General features: G+C 52.2%; 1 protein-coding gene across 2 annotated transcripts in view; it reads right to left on the bottom strand.

Annotated features, from left to right (window-relative positions):
- Positions 1–1,768: 1,768 nt before the first annotated feature.
- Positions 1,769–15,608, bottom strand: part of LOC115301945 (voltage-dependent N-type calcium channel subunit alpha-1B-like) — a 100,558-nt gene continuing 86,718 nt past the window's right edge. The window contains exons 3-5 of one of the 2 annotated variants that reach the window (XR_003913364.1): positions 6,842–6,936; positions 3,520–3,764; positions 1,769–3,097 (exon numbers count right to left, since the gene is read on the bottom strand). Coding sequence is in view for 1 of the 2 variants with exons in the window: in XM_029951968.1 (XP_029807828.1) it covers positions 2,687–3,097; positions 3,520–3,764 (656 nt within the window). In the remaining variant the exon portion in view is untranslated. The remainder of the gene's footprint in view (positions 3,098–3,519; positions 3,765–6,841; positions 6,937–15,608) is intronic. The other variant, XM_029951968.1, reaches the window with a different exon arrangement.

The following is a 15,608-nucleotide window of genomic DNA, read 5'->3' as shown; positions in this document are numbered from 1 at the left end:
ACCCCTCGCCCATCGCCTATCAGGCACGACTTCCCTGACTCCCCACTCCCGGGGTCATGGGACCTTCCCCGGGAATCGCAGATCCCAATAAAGGCTTTCTTGGCTCCATAACCTGGTCTCTTTCTTTCTTCCCATCTCTGCCTCCATCTATTAAATCTTACACTAAGTGAAAGAATTCAGTTTGAAAAAGCTACACATTGTGTGACTCCATTTATAGGAGATTCTGGAAAGGGCAAAACTGGAGATGACAATGTAGCAGGTTTCTCACACAGATAGTCATGAGACCGAGGCTTTTCTTTCCAAGAAGCAACTTTATTTGTGCCGGCACAGCTCAGCTGGGTTCGTACCCGAAGAGCTGAGCCCCGAGTGCCATAGATTTTTTTATATTTTCTATTTCTTTGTCTCCCATATATGGTAATGCTCAAACATGCAGTCCGATTAAGTAGTCTCATGGACAAGGTCGTGAGGGACATTGTCACATACATGTATAGCCAGGTTGCCTTCAGAAGTTTCTTTTCCTTTCCTTAGGAAGGGGACCCTACCACAATAAAAGGATCAGAGGGTGGGGTTTTTAAGTATTCCATGATATTTGAGTGATTTATACTTGCCACTATGCATTTGTCAAAACCCAAAGATTTTAAAGTTTCAGAGTGTTGTGCCTTCCAGTAAGGAAATTCTATAAAATGGTTTGGTCACAATCATGCTGAAACCCTAGAACAGGTGGTGGTCTTATGATTTATTTCTATTAAATGTGTGTCTTTTGTTGCATAGCCCTATGGGTTAACGACATCCACTCACTGGGACACATCTCCACACACAGACACGGGCACACACATCACAGGCCAAGTTTCTTGAAGGTGAGTCGTGGGGTAAAAGCCAATGGGAACACTCGAATGATCCAACAAAGAGATCATTTGACATTTCCAAACAGAGAGGATGCACCAGAATCTAATCATCTAAATGTCCCCTTTCTTTATAAAACAAAAGATCTCCCAGTGTTTTATGCACAGCATCCGAACTGTGGTCTTTCCCGTTTGAGAGCAGCCATGAGGTTGGATTTCTCTTTTGGTTCCTGTGTTCCCACACACAGTGCTGGGCTTCAGGGTACTTGGGAGCCACAGTACCCAAGGTTCTCCTTCACCAATCGCTTCCTCTGAGTTTGGGCCTCATTTCAGTCAGGACATCCCAAGTGCCTGCATCTGCTCAGACACAGGGCCTCGCTCCTGCCCCGACGGCTCCATCTCCCCTGCCCCCACCACTCCCTCTTCCCTCCACCTCTCCCTCTCTCTGGCTTTATCTAAAAAGAAACTTTCACGACACCGGACATCATACTCCCTTTGGCAGGCATCCCATCCCTGAGATTCAGATGTAGAACAGACCAAAAACCCCACACACAAGGACACGCTCTACCCTGCTCTGTGGCTTCCCAGGAAACTCTTCCACTGGTGGGAGGAAAATGGGGAGATCGTTACCTTATTTCCACCTACAACCTCCTCCTGGGTGTTACATGAGTGTTCTCCACTGACAGCAGCTTCCTACTTGGTTGGTATTTGGAACGGTTTCCACAAACCCCTCCCACGCTTCACACAGGCCTCACATCACCGCCCCCAGGAGCCTGGCACGAGAGGGTTCGGAGGTCAGGCACTCTGTCGAGAGCAGCAGGAGCCAGAGGTCGCTGGGGGACCACCCGGGCTGTACACAAGAGCACTGCCTCGCACAAGCCACACACACACACAAACACACACACACTGAAGAGCTGAGACCTTCCTACAGGTTGAATTTTTTTCTTTAAGTTATATTACTATTTCCCCATTTTTCTGGTTTTCTCTTTTTTCTAGGTCAAGTATATGGAATTGACAAAAGAGGGAAGGGTGTCGTGATTAAAAACCAAACCAACAGCAAGAACGGTTTCCAGATTTGGTCCCTGTCAGGGTTGACAGCATCTGGGAGAGGACAGAGAGGGTCTGAGTGTATTTCTAGTGTCCATTTGCTGTTCCAGGTACAAAGAGCAGCGCCACACGCGTGTGTGTTTGTGGGCACAGATAGGACTTGCATGGAGCCAAAGGCCGGCTCCCAAGGCTGCTGCTGTTTTCCGTCAGCTGTCTTGTCTTGCCAGGCTTTTAAACACGCTGGGCTCCTCTGTACCACACACTTGAATAAAGGATGGTCTCCACAAGATTCCTACCTCCTAAAAATGGCTGTAGGCACACACCCCAGATGCTGGGATCCATCGCACAGGATTCAGACTGTCACGGTCCTCCTCAGCACATGCAGCCACTTCCCGTGTAGGGTCTGTGGTATGAGACCCAGGCAGGCAGCATACAAGGGGATAGAGGGAGTCCCGTCCCTCTCCAAAAGGGCTTTAGGAATTGGTCCAGCGTGAGAGAGGATGGGGGGAGGAGTGGGCCCCCCCCACAGCTGGCCCCAAAGGCGAGGCCCCTCCTCCCAGGGGCTGCTGCCCCTGTATCGGTGCCCCTGAACGTCCCTGGGAGCCCAGCGTGGATGATAAAACTCATCGACTGGAACACGCCCTCTGAGCAGGTGCGTGGAGGAGGCGGTGCAGCCATCTAGCACCTGGGGTCTTGGTCGGGGTGGTGGTAGCTGTGTCGAACCTGGCCACCTGAGCTGAGTCCCAGAGTGCAGTGGTAGCCATTGGGCACTTGGCGGCGGGGGTGGGACTGGGAGGTCAGAGAGGACACGTAGGAAGTCCAGGAGGAGCGGCCCAAGTTGGTGGCCACAGTCTCTTTGAAGGTAAGCGTGTCCTCAGGCTGGGTGCGGGCAGTGTCCTCACTGTCCAGACACTGTCCCAGGTAAGGGTCAGAGCCAATCCGAGAGCTGGAAGCCAGGGACTGGCTGAGGGGGTCTTTCTGGAGCAGAGCGTTGTGTTCAGAAAGGCCACGGCTAAGCCAGCCAGGGGAGAAGGTGGGGAGGTTGGCCTGAGCCCCAGCAAAGTGGACAGGGGAAGAGTTGGCCGTCTTGTAGGTGACACTGGGACGGGGGTCAGCAGAGTCCAAGGGAGCTGTCTCCGCCCACCAAGGCCAGCGGTGCTAGCACCCGATGCTGACAACAAGGGACTCCCATTCACCGAACCACCACCCTACAAGAAAACAGAATAAAGCAAATAATATCAAAGGGCCAGACCAAATGGACAGAGGCCAGTGCAAGTGAGAACCATGGAGGTGGGGGTGAGGGGCACGGAGAGGGGCAGGTGCCCTGGGAGGGGGAGGGGGAAAGATAGGGCATGCAGGGGGTGGGGGGAGGCAGATGGTGCCGGTCAGTCCTGGGATGGTGGTCAGGGAACAGTGGGTGACAAAGGGACAGGCCCAGTGCAGGGAGGTGAGACCAAAGGCCAATCCAGGGAAGTTGGGGAGGTAGGGGGGGTTGGACTGGTTGGGGAGGAATGGGGTGAGGAAGGGGGCAGTGCAGACTTGGGCCTGGGAACCAGGATGTAAAGGGGGATTCAGAGCAGAGGCCCGGGAGGGTTGTGAGGAGGGGCAGTGAGGGAAGGTCTTGTCTTACCTGTCTCGGGGGTCCTGGCTCCTGCCCAGCTATTGGTAATGTGGAGTGGCTGCTGAGAGGGGGTTTGGGCTTCAGGGGCTCACGGTGCCCAAAGTGGTCACAGGAGTAGAAGCGCTGCTTCTCTGAGGAGGAGGAGGGCTGTCTCCACTCTCTCGGGGGCCGGCCACGCTCCTGTCTACACTCCTGCCAGCAGCCTGTGGGCCACTCTCCTGGGGGTGGCCTCGGCCCCACAGCGCTGCTGGGTGCTGGCCAGGAAGAGGAGAAATCACCACAGAGAGCCAGGTGGGGAGACAGAACCCCCCCACCCCAGACCTGGTCCCCAGGGGGACCCAGGAGAAGAGCTGAGTTGGGTGGGTGGTCCTGCCTGGTCCCCAGACCTGGGACTCACCGCCCGCTATTCCAGGTAGCTTGTACAGGATGCAAAGAAAGGAACAGGTCTCAGACCCCTGTCTCAGGGCCTGGCCACTCCAGGGACCCCTCTCACACACTGCCATTTGTGTCTACCGACAGGCTGGGCCTCTTCTCCAAGGACTTCAGTGGTGGTGGTGGTGGGGCACCGCCTGGCTGGCTGGAGTGCGGTCCAGGGCAGTGTTGCAGAGATGAGCCACATGGGGGCGCTGGAGTGCCAGCATGGAGATGGAGCGCTTCATGGGGCTGCCTGGCATGGGGCGGGGGGCAGCTGCGGTAGGGCGCGATGTGGGCTGGCACATAGCCTGTGAGAGGGGCCTGAGGCAGGCTCCAGGGTGGCTGGCAGCAGCCATGACACTCCCTCTCCCTGGAAAGTTATTCCCCATGAAAACCCACCCTTTCTCCCAGAGCACACTGCACAAGGTGCGCTTCATGTCTGCCAAGCAGGGCCCAGGCAGCCTGTTGGCCTCAGCATCCCTGGGGGACAGGGAAGATGCCAGGAAAAGGCCCGGCTAGAAGAACCCAGAGGGGCGATGGAGTGTGAGGGCTCAGCTGGCCCAGGACCATGAGGCTGCTGCCCTGGGCTGAAATCAGGACCTGTGTAAATGTGCCCCCCAACTAGAGCTAATCCACAACCCCTGCTGGGTATCCTCAAGCTAGACGCCCAGCTGGACAGGATCAGGAAGGGGAAGAGGGCACAAGCCACCACCAATGGGAGGCAAAGACAAGTTTCAAGAATGAAAATCTCTGTAGAGTGGCCACGCTCCAGGGGTGTCCTTGCCTCACAGGGTACCTCCTGGGTCCTCTGAGTGCCCCAGGAAACAGACTCCTTGGTGCCACTTTCTCAGGTTTTCTGTGAAGAGATGACTGTCCTGTTGGCTAAGAAGTCTATGGGCCACTGGATACTCACCAAGGACCTGGATCTGACCTGCCAGGAGCTTACACTGGCCCTTTCTGCTCTGGGCTAGAGGAATCCCAGAAGCATGAAGCCCCTCGAGGGCAGGCACACTCCAGTGGCTGCACAGCAAGGGATGTGAACCCAGGCCCGGGGCTTAGAGCAGACAGGCAGAGAGGGAGGTCTGGGCCGACCACCTCCTGCCTGTGGACACCCAGCAGGCTCCTCAGCCCTAGACCTGGCCTCCTGTGTGTAGTGGGAGCAAGGACGGTTCTTGGCAAGGACAAGGCCACATGTGTACATGACGTATGGCAGTAAAGACACCCCAGCTACGCTGGTCCTCGGCTCCCTCCTGAGGGCTCCTCCTGTCCTCACCTCCAAATTCACTGCCACCTCCCTACATCCCCAACCTCCAGCCATGAAGGCCCTTCCAACGTAGTGTCATATTTTGGAGGAGGCTTTCCCCAGCACACGTTACCCGCCCCCCCCCCTTACCCTGTCGGTGTACATCTCCCAGGTGGCATTGAAACTGACCGGCAATGGCCTGGATTATTGCCTGACCCCATGTCCGGTGACACGGTGTCAACATTCTCACTCACACGGGCTGCATGGCATCGATCACACTCTGAGCTGAGAGGTGCAGTCTGCCAGCCTCACCACACTAATGGCCAGAGTTGCAAGCATCCGCCCTGTGGTGTGCTATCTGGAGCTGCTGCCGCCTTGGGGTCGGCTGCCCTTGACAGGACGCTCAGGCAGGAGAATGGCAGCAGGGCCTCCAGGCCTTGGGACCCCTAAGGTCACTCCACGCTGAGGCCAGCTGCACGCGTACCAGCATCAGACGGCGCAGAAAATGTCCCGACTCTGCCTGGCCCAGGCTGATGGGGTATTGGCTCGCTTGCAATAAAAAGGAGTGCTGACGGATTCTATCAAAACTATAGCCATGGAAGTAAGTAACATTCATTTCTCCTGAACCGAAACCTGCCTGAGAACACTCCAAAAAGACATCTTGTGGGTCCACCAGCCCCAGGAGAGCTGGCCCAGTCCCAGGACCCACGAGCTGCCAAGCTGGCCCCTAAATATGAGAAGTAACATACCCACTAAGTTATGGCAGTTTATCCCTCAGCAAAACCTACCCGATTAGCACTCTGTGACCCACAACCAGGCTTCAGAAAAGAAGGTCCAAAACATGTCCAGGGGAGGAAGATATCGGGAGCTCTCACCATGCAGGCTGTGCCCAGGCTGCTAGAGGCCCCGCACCTCGCCCCCTGCTGGGTGACGCAGAGCTCCTGTCCCACTTCGGGCTTGGCCACTGGTTTGCTTTGGCCAACGGGATGTTAGCAGACATGGGGACCCTGCTGGCCCAGAGGGGATGGCTGAGAGGAGCCTGCCTGCCGGCAGAGCCCAACCTGGCTGCCGGGCACCCTCGGTGATCCACAGTGCAAGAAAGGTGACTTACTGGACAACACTTGGTTCACTACCAAGAATTACTCCAGCAGGAGTGAGGGGATAGGTGAGAAGAACATTAACAATTTGCCTACGAAATACAGTTGTTTCAGAAATCACTCCCAGAGTGGAGATATGAAAGGAAAAATGTCTCAGATGAGTTGGGGAGATGAGAACACAAACAGGCCATCACAGACTGGGGTAAGGACTGAGGAGGAAACAAAAAATTTCGCAATGGTCGACAGGCACCAAAGGCCGGGACAAATGGGCACGCACAGTGGGAGGTGACAGCGGGAAGCGTAGGCTGTCTGGACCCTTGGGCCTCACCGCCATCAGAGGCGACCCCCTGACACTTGAGGCATGAGCTTCGGAAGCCAGCACAGAAGCAGCTCCAGCAGCAGAGCGGGACCAGGTGAGCCACTCGGTGGGAAGCGGGTGAAGGGTGGACAGTGGAGTCAATCCCGGAAAGGGGTAAGGGGACAAGGGCTCCCTGTCCCGGAGCACCGCCTACAGGGAGCCCCGCTGGGAGGCGGAGGACCCTCCCCCCTGCACCGCACAGGCTGGCCTGGTACTCACACTGCCCCGCCATTGCTGAGGGACGCAGAGCTCTTCTGCCGAAGGAACCCCCGGGCTCCTCGGAGCACGGCTGGCTGCGTCTGCTCCAGGGTGGCCTTCAGAGGGTGGAACAGGGACACAGGGCCCATCTGGGCATGCAAAGAAGGGACGCAAAGAAGAAGAGCTCTAGGCAGAGGCAGGTCCTCAGAAAGCTGTCGTGACCCCACAGCATGGTGTTGTGGCTCCTTCTGCCCGAGCCCCAGCCCTGCACAGGAGGCAGGCTTCCTCCCACCCTGGCCTGTGAGTGGCTTCAGGAAAGTAATCTCACTTCTTGCAGCCCCAGCTTCCCTACCTACAAAATCTGGAGACTACATCCAATTACAATTGATAAAAAGATCTCACCTCACCATCTAAGTGGACTGACAGAGGGACAGGATCCCCAGATTAAGCAGAATTCTGAGATTTCAGGGCTGTGGGGTGGGGGTATGTGTCCCCAACAGACAGGGGAGCGGAGCATGGTGCCGTGGGCACAGATACTTCCCATCCCAAGGTGGGTGAATGTCCCTGTAAGCTCTGGACACCAGATGGACACTTTCTACACAGACAGTCTACATGGGGTCACTGATATTTTGGCTGTGCGGGAAAGTTGTTATCTTTGAAGGATGACATTGGGAAGATGGGCCCCCAAACCAGCCCAGTCAGGATCATGAGTGGAAGAAGTCATGACCCATCAGTTTAAATCTCTCTGGTCCCTGCCTGTGTGGAGTTACCTCCCCAAGCCTCCTCCGTCAAGTATTCTTCAAACTTCTTTCTTTTACCACTTAAAAAAAGTGGTATCTCTGGGGGAGTCTGTTCTCAACCCCTTGTCATCTGTTCCTGAACACCAGCTCTCCACGTCAGGGGGTCCCCAGTACCACCAAGAGACCAGCCATTGGGAAGTACACAGGCTGTATGGGACTTCTGACTTTGGGGCCAGAGAGCCGAGGCCACTGTGAAAACCCCTTAGCCTCCCCCTACCCATCCCATCCCGTCACTGATATGTCTTCTCAGGTTTTTGCCTTCTCCAGAATGTCAGACAAATGACATCACACAGTGTATCGGCTTTTGAGTACGACTTTTTCAACTCAGCATGATGCATCTGAGATTCATCCATGGTGCTGAATGTATCAGTTGGCTGTTTCTTTTGAAGGTTGAGTACTATCTCATCATACAGATAGTTCACAGTTTGTTTACCCATTCACCAATTGTAGACTTTTGGGCTGCTGACATTTTGAGGTGGTTATGAAATAAAGCTGTAAGCATTTGCTTATATGTTTCTGTGTAGGTGTATGTTTTCTTTGTCTGTATGCCCTCATTGAGACTGTATTTGGAGATAAGGCCTAGAAGGAGGTAATTAAGGTGAAATGAAGTCATAAGGTGGGGGTGCTGACCCACAGTCAGTGTCCTCATAAGAAGAGACACCGGAAAATTCACTCACTTTCTGTACCCACTCAAGGGAAGACCACATGAGCACACAGAGAAGGTGATCAGGCCCCACAATGAAACCTACCTTCCGACACCTTGATTTGGACTTTCAGCCTCCAGGCTGTGAGACATAAATTTCTGTGTTTAAGCCACTGAGTTATGGTATTTTGTTAGGGCAACACAAGAAGACTAAAACACTAAATGTCAAGATTTTTTTCCTATTTTTAGCAGAGTTGTCTAAATTTTTCCAGTACCATTTGTTGAAATAATTATCTTTTCTTCATTAACTGCCTTTACAACGTATAAAAAAAAAAAACCACATTCAAATGTAAGTGTGAGTCTCTATTGTTCCATTGACTTGTGTCTCTGTCCTGTCACTAACACCACACACTTTAACATGCTTTATAGGAAGTCTTTGATTCAGGTAGAGTGCATTTTCCAACTTTGTTAGTCTTTCAAAATTGTTTCTCAAATTCTTTTTCTTTTCTGTACCCATTTCAGAGTCAATTTATACATTTCTACCTAAAAAGGCTGTAGGGATTTGGGGTTAACATTTATTCTATTGATCAATATGTGAAGAACTGACATGAAAATATGGAGTCTTCCAATGCATGAAGATGATGCAGTGCTTGCTTGATTTTGGTCTTCTTTGATTCTTTCAATGTTCTGAAGTCTGCAACATACAAATCTCACTTATATACTTTTTAGACTTATATGGCAACAGAGAAGTATCTCATGTTTTGGTGCACATTTAATGGAGATTTTTTCCATTTCAATTCCTAATTGCTAATACATAGAAATACATTTTCTTTTTATATATTGATCTTGTGTCCTGTGACCTTGCTATACTTGTGTATTCATTTTACTAACTTTTTTTAATAGCATGAAACAATAGGGATTTATTAATTCTGAAGGCCAGAAGCTCAAAAGCAAGGTATTCACATGACTGTGTCCCCTCCAAATCATCTGATGAAGAATCCTTCCTTGCCTGTTTGAAGATATTGGTGGTTCCCAGCCATCCCTGACATTCCTTGGCTTGCAGATGCCTTGGTTTTATTAACTTTTTATTAGAGTCTTTCAGATTTTCTCCAATGATGATCACGTAAATTGTGAATAGAGGCAGTTTTATTTCTTCCTTTCCCACTGGTATGCCTTCTATTTCTTTTTCTTATTACAATGGCAAGAACCTAAACTATGATGCTGAACAAGAATGGTGACAGTAGACATCCTTTCTTTGTTCTGGATCTTAGGGGGAAGAGAGTCGGTCTTTGTTAAATGTGTCAATCACTGAAGGTTTTTCACAAATATCCTTGCTCAAATCAAGGGAGTTTCCTTTAATTTCTAGTCTGTGCACAATTTTAACAATCATGAATTGATATGTAATTTTATGAAATGCTTTTTCTGTATCTATTGAGATGATCATATAGTTTTACTTCTTTAACATATTAAATTAAATTGATTGAATTTTAAACTTGAACTCAATTCCTGGGATAAATTCTACTTGTGTCATCACACACACACACCCCCACACATACATTATATATATATATACACACACACACACACACACACACACACACACACACACATATCTAGATTCAATTTGCTAAAATTGTGATAAATATCTTTGTGCCCACAGTCATGAGAGATATCAGTCTGAAATTTTCTTATGTCTTTGGTCTTAGTATCAGAGTCATGCTAGCATCATACAGTAAGTTGAGAAATATCCTCTTTTTTATATTTTCTGGAAGATTTTATAGAGAATTGGTATTATTTCCTCCTTAAACGTTTGGTAGACTTCACTTATGGGCCTAACTGGGCCTGGGATTTTCTTGGCTGGAAGGTTTTTAAGTATAATTTAATTTCTTTAATAAATATAGTGCTACTCAGATTCTCGCTTCCTTTGTTTTAACCCACTCAAGTAATCTATTCTTGAATGAGCTTGATAGTTTGTGTCAATGAATTTTTCCATTTCATTTAAGTTGCTGAAGTTACTGAGTGTTATGATAAAGGGCAGAAGCAAACCAGTGAGAAGCTACTAAACCAATCTAGTAAAGAGCCAAGAGAGCGTGGCTTGGACCAGGAGCTGGCAGTGGAAGAGGGCAAAGAAGTGAGCATGTTCTGGTGTATTCTGAAGGTAGAGTCTGAAGATATGACAAGAGATCAGACATGGATCAGAACTGGAGTAAGGCAGGGAAAAAAGAGGAGGGAAGAATCACTATAAAGGTTTTGGGTTGTGTGACTAACTGGAAGAACAGAGTTCCCACTGATGGATATGGGAAAGAGCAGTGGGAATATGTGGTGCTCAAGTTTAGGACGTGAACTTTGGAGTGCTTATTGGGCCTCCAAGAGGAGATGGTAAACAACTTCCTTCATGTAACTCCTCACATGACAGTACATATCTGGAGCTGGGACTAAGCCCAAATGTTGGAATTCATAATATTTAGAGCTGTAAGAGTAGATGGAATAACAAAGGTGGCAAAGAGAACAGTCTGAGGTGCACAGTGACATTCAGAGGGTGGAAGACAAGAGAAAACAGAACTAGAAACATCAAAGGGGTTCAAAAAGAAGGACGTGACAATGGAGGAAAGGCTGCTGATAGGTAAGTAAGATAAGGGCTGGACACATGGAGGTCCCTGGAGAGCTTTACAAGAGCAGTTCACTACTGCAGTGAAAGCCCAAATGCAACCTGAAAAAGAGAAATCAGAGATGCAATCAGACTAGTCTCTCAAGGAGCTGGTTGTCCTAAAGGAAAGAATAAAAATAGGGAAGCCAATGGAGGGAGAAGAAAACCTTTTAAAGATGGGAGTGATAACAGTGTGCATACATGTTCATACAGATAATGTCATATATAGAAAAAGTGGACGAGACAAGAAGCAGGGTACTGAATTTCTGGCTTGACATCTCTGGGGAGACGATGAGAAGGTGGGGACTGGCCCTGACTCATCCATGCCCGTGGCTGTGCTCAAGGGCATGAGTGCAGCCAGGAGGGGAGTGTGGGGGTAGGCATGGTGCAGATCCCCTCTGGTGGCTCCGATTTTCTCTCTGAAGATAAAGCAGTCATCACACAAAGGGGAAGCTGGAGAGGACACACTAGAGTCTGTTCTCCCCTAGATTTGGCATGGGCTGTGTAGGCCTGTCAGCTCAGGAGAGGACCTGACAGGACCTGGGCTCGCTACGCTGAGCAGGCAGACTCGTCACTCTGGAAGGGTGCTGGTTCATGTGAACCTGGGTTGGGCGAGGTTATGTTCTGGCTCCAACACACTCTAGCTCTGGGTAATCCTGACAAGTCATTTAATCTCACTGCAGCTCAGATCCCTCAGGAAAATGGGATCGTTAAAATGCTCACGTGCAGGATGGTTATCAGGGGATAGTGTCAGTGCCCAACCGAGGTGCCATGGGCAGCTGTCCTCAGTTCCCTCCAGACGAGCCACCTCACCCCACTCCCTGCACACCCCCCTGGGGGTGGCTCTGAAGTACTTTGCCTGGCCCTGGCCTGGTGCCCTCCCCAGATGCTGCCTTGCTCACCTGGAGCCAGCTTGATCTCCAGTGCCGTCCGAATGAGGACCATCAGCATGGACGTGAGGTGGACAGTCATGTCCTCATTGGAAATGGGCATCTTCATGCGAACCAGGCGCCAGGGACAAGGGGAGCAGGTCAGGGCCAGGCCTACCAGGGTCCCTCCGCCACAAGACTACAAGGTGCTCGAAGCCCTAGAGGCTGGGCTTGGCCTCCTGGAAGTAGCTTCTGCAGGTGCCCATGGCCAAGCAAGGTTGGGTGGCTGGGAGTTTTGCCAGCATTCACACTCACTCTTGGACACCCACCCTCATCTGAGCTGAGGATTCTCCTAACTGCAGAAAAGTAGACGTCTGGGTAAACATTGTAGCATGAGGCCAAGCCAAAAGCCTGGATCCCTCTGGAAGAGCAGGTACATGCGTAGCCAGAAGGACCCCTACCAAGGCTAGAATAAAGGGATATGGCCTAGGATGAAAAGGGAGGAGTTTGGGCTGCAGAACTGAGCCTGCGGTACCCTGGGAGAGCCCACAGACAGGAGGGGAAATGCCTGCCCTAATAGCTTTCCCCAACATCATCTCATCCACCCACAGCCTAGGGCATACTGGACAAGGGGTGGGATGGCCAAGAGCACAGCTCTGAGCTCCAGCTCCCAGTGAGGCGTCCCTCCACCCCAGGAAGACTTCTGTCTCTCATCACCCAGCCAGGGGGCCTGGAAGAGACGTTTGATGCCTCTCACCCAAAGCAGCCAGCATCTTCCAGTCAGAAGGACCCAGAACAGATGGGACTGCACAGGGCCAGTGTGAAGGCGGGCCGGGAGTGCCTCAGGGCCATCGCATAGAATAAAAGTCCTCCAAACCAGACTGGGGGCAGGGCCCTGCTTCTTTGTTCTCTGTTTTCCCCTTTCCTCTCCTCATTTCTCAAGGACAGAACAGCTAGAGACAGACATGTGTCTATACCACAGACCTCCAGATATAGCCAGCAGCTGCCCAGAGCCTGAGGCTCTGAGATCTTATATGATCTCCAGAGCAAAAGTATTCCTCATGTGTCTGGACTGTCCTCAGCATGGGAGGTCACCTAGCTGGCCAGGCAGAGCCCTAGGGACACTGTGACCCACCTGTCTTCTCCCAGCAGCCTCTTGTCCTCTACATGACAGAATTAACGGGCCCCTCTCTGAGGTCTGCCTGCCCTCTGCCAGGCCCATATCCTGTGACACGGCAGCCTCTCTTCCCCTCTGGGTTGGGCCCCCAGCCCTGCCCCGGGTGTCTTGACTCCAAATCCAATCTTCAGCATAGGGGAAAGTGGGTGGCTAGAGACTCTTTGCCAGCTGAATGCTTGCAAAGCCCCACCTGACATCCAATCATGGTCCCAGGACCTCACACATCACCTGGGTGATGCACACCAGGAAAACCGGCTTTCCAGAACACAGAGTCCCTGCAGACCAGCACCGATGGCAGTAGAAGAGGCAGAGGGACTCCTTTCCAGGGGAGTCAAGAAGTCAGGTTCCAGCATGAAGAAGGAGCAAGTAGGTGACTTCCAAGAGAAGAGAGCTCTGTCCAGGGCACCTTCACCAGAGGCTCTCCTCTGCCTGCCTAGGCCCTAGAAGGGCAAGGCCGAGGTAAACAGACAGGCATCTCCACACTGGGCCTAGACCTTCGTGGTCACACCACTCTGTGCATCTCCTGGACCTTTATCGGCTCCCCAAGCCCATCCATTTCTACCCACCCCAGGCCTCCCCTGGTCTATTCATGACCAGAACCTTGGAGCTGGACAGCACAGCTGTGGAGGGGCCCTAAAGGCCAGCCCATCAAGGCCCTGGATGCTCAACCTGGCTCCAGGTATCGGTGTGGACAGAACTCTCCTTCTTGGCCACAAAGCTACAGCCTTATACACAGGCCTCCAGGCAGGCACCACATGCATGCCACAGGGGAGGGCTGAAGAAGACATCAGAGGCATCTGTATGTGGCTCGAAGAAGCCACTTAGCCTCCAAAAGCTGTGCTGAGCCAACTGACAGATGCATGCCCAGATTTAGAGCACAGAGACAGACAACATGGACAGAACCAGAGAGATGAAAGCTCTAGTGGGAAGCGAGCTCAAAGAGAGGGCAGTGACAAGGAGGCTCCAGACACATGCTGGTTGAGCCATAGGACCTGGGCCGGCTCTGTTTTCTGGGAGCACTGGAGATGGCAGGAGGGCTCTCAGTGGGGAGCGGGGGTGGGGGTGCTGGAGGGACGGAAGGTGCTTACACACCAAGGGTGGGGGGTGACTGAGGGCACCTGGGCAGGTGCGCGCAGGCTTGGGGCTGGGCCATGTGACCTGCTTGCCTCCCAGAAGGGAGGCCTGGAGGTGTCCCTCAGTTTACCTCCTCTTTGCAACTCAGCCTCCTGGGAGAGGGGGCATGGGACAACCTGGGCCCCTGAGACTGTCCTTACCCTGCAGCGCCCTCTGAAGCCCCAGGAATGACAGAAGGACACCTCTCCGTGGCACCCTTTCCTTCTTCATGCCACAGTGCCTCCTTCCCACTGTGGAACTTACAAAGCTCTGAAGACACTTCCTCCCTAGGCTGACAACAGCCCAGGCCTGGGGAAATCTTCATGTGCTGAGCTGGGAGAAGGTTCCTCAGGTATACCAGAGGCCCTTCAGGCCCCTATTACCCCCTGTCAGACCCTGACAGCTGGATAACTCCACCCTCATCAGGCGCTTATAGGACAGAGGAGCTGAGTGTGGTCCTGAGCCCAGAGCAAAAACAGCTTCTGTCAAAAGGCTGGTCTGCCCCCTAACTTCCAGGAAAGAGAAGGAAAGGGAAAGAGGCAGGTGGAGGGCTCTGGCTCCATCTTCCAGAGCCTTTTGGGGGCTCTCAGAGGGGGCAGACCTGCAGGGACAAGGGCCAGGTGGACCATTATGGTATCCGTGTCCCTCTGTCTGGGAAGGAAGAAGAGATGGTTGGAGCAGCGAAAAGGAAGAAGCAGAGTGGCAGACAGATGGACAAGCCCGAGAGGAGACAGGAGACCAGTCCCAGCACAGCCAGCCTCCAGGGTGCAGGGTCTGGGTCTACCTTGTATGCAACTCAAGCAAGGCATTTCTTCCCCAGCCCCAGGGGCGGGGACATGTGCTTCAGCATTGCAAACATATCATTGAAACTGATGTGCCCGCTGGAGACCCAGCCCAGAGACGCAGAGGCAGAGTGGGGTTCATAGGAGGGGTGCGGCAGGTGGGGGGAGGAAGCAGACAAGAAAACAGATCCAGTTAATCAGCATCAAATTAAATGCCAAAGTAAAAATGAGGGACTTTTCTGCTTGACTCAATCCCCTCCTTGTCCCCCCCCCCCCCAGCCTCACCTCTACACTCCAGCTCCCCTCAGGGCAGTGGGCAGGGGTGACGTCTGAGCTAATGAACATGGAGGGATGAGGAAGGGCTGCATCAGGGCTGCTTTGGGTTGTAGACTTCTGATTTTACACTTTGAGAAAGCACAGATAATGCTAAATCAGAAAAGAGCTGTTTCACTGTGCCGGGAGAGCTGGGAGACAGAATTGCATGAAAGAGATGAGGCCGGCCTGAGAACCACGGCAGAAACATCAGCTTTCCTTAGTGCTCGGTTAGCTTCCAAGTTAGTCCAGAGGCTGAAAAAGTGGAGAAAAATCTAAAACAGCCAGAAAACTAGAGTGAGAGCCACGCTGTTCTACAAGGAGCCCCGAGGCTCTAGAGACAAACTTGAAGGGTGAGTCCTGCTCCAAGCCCAGAAACGCCCGAGGCCGCCCAAAGCAGGGCTGCTGCTGGGAGTCAGGGCTGGGCAGGAAATGGGAGACAGGA

The sequence above is a fragment of the Suricata suricatta genome, chromosome 9, assembly GCF_006229205.1.
Source record: "Suricata suricatta isolate VVHF042 chromosome 9, meerkat_22Aug2017_6uvM2_HiC, whole genome shotgun sequence".
In the NCBI taxonomy this organism is placed as follows: Eukaryota; Metazoa; Chordata; class Mammalia; order Carnivora; family Herpestidae; genus Suricata; species Suricata suricatta.
This window is presented reverse-complemented; position numbering and strand designations above follow the sequence as displayed.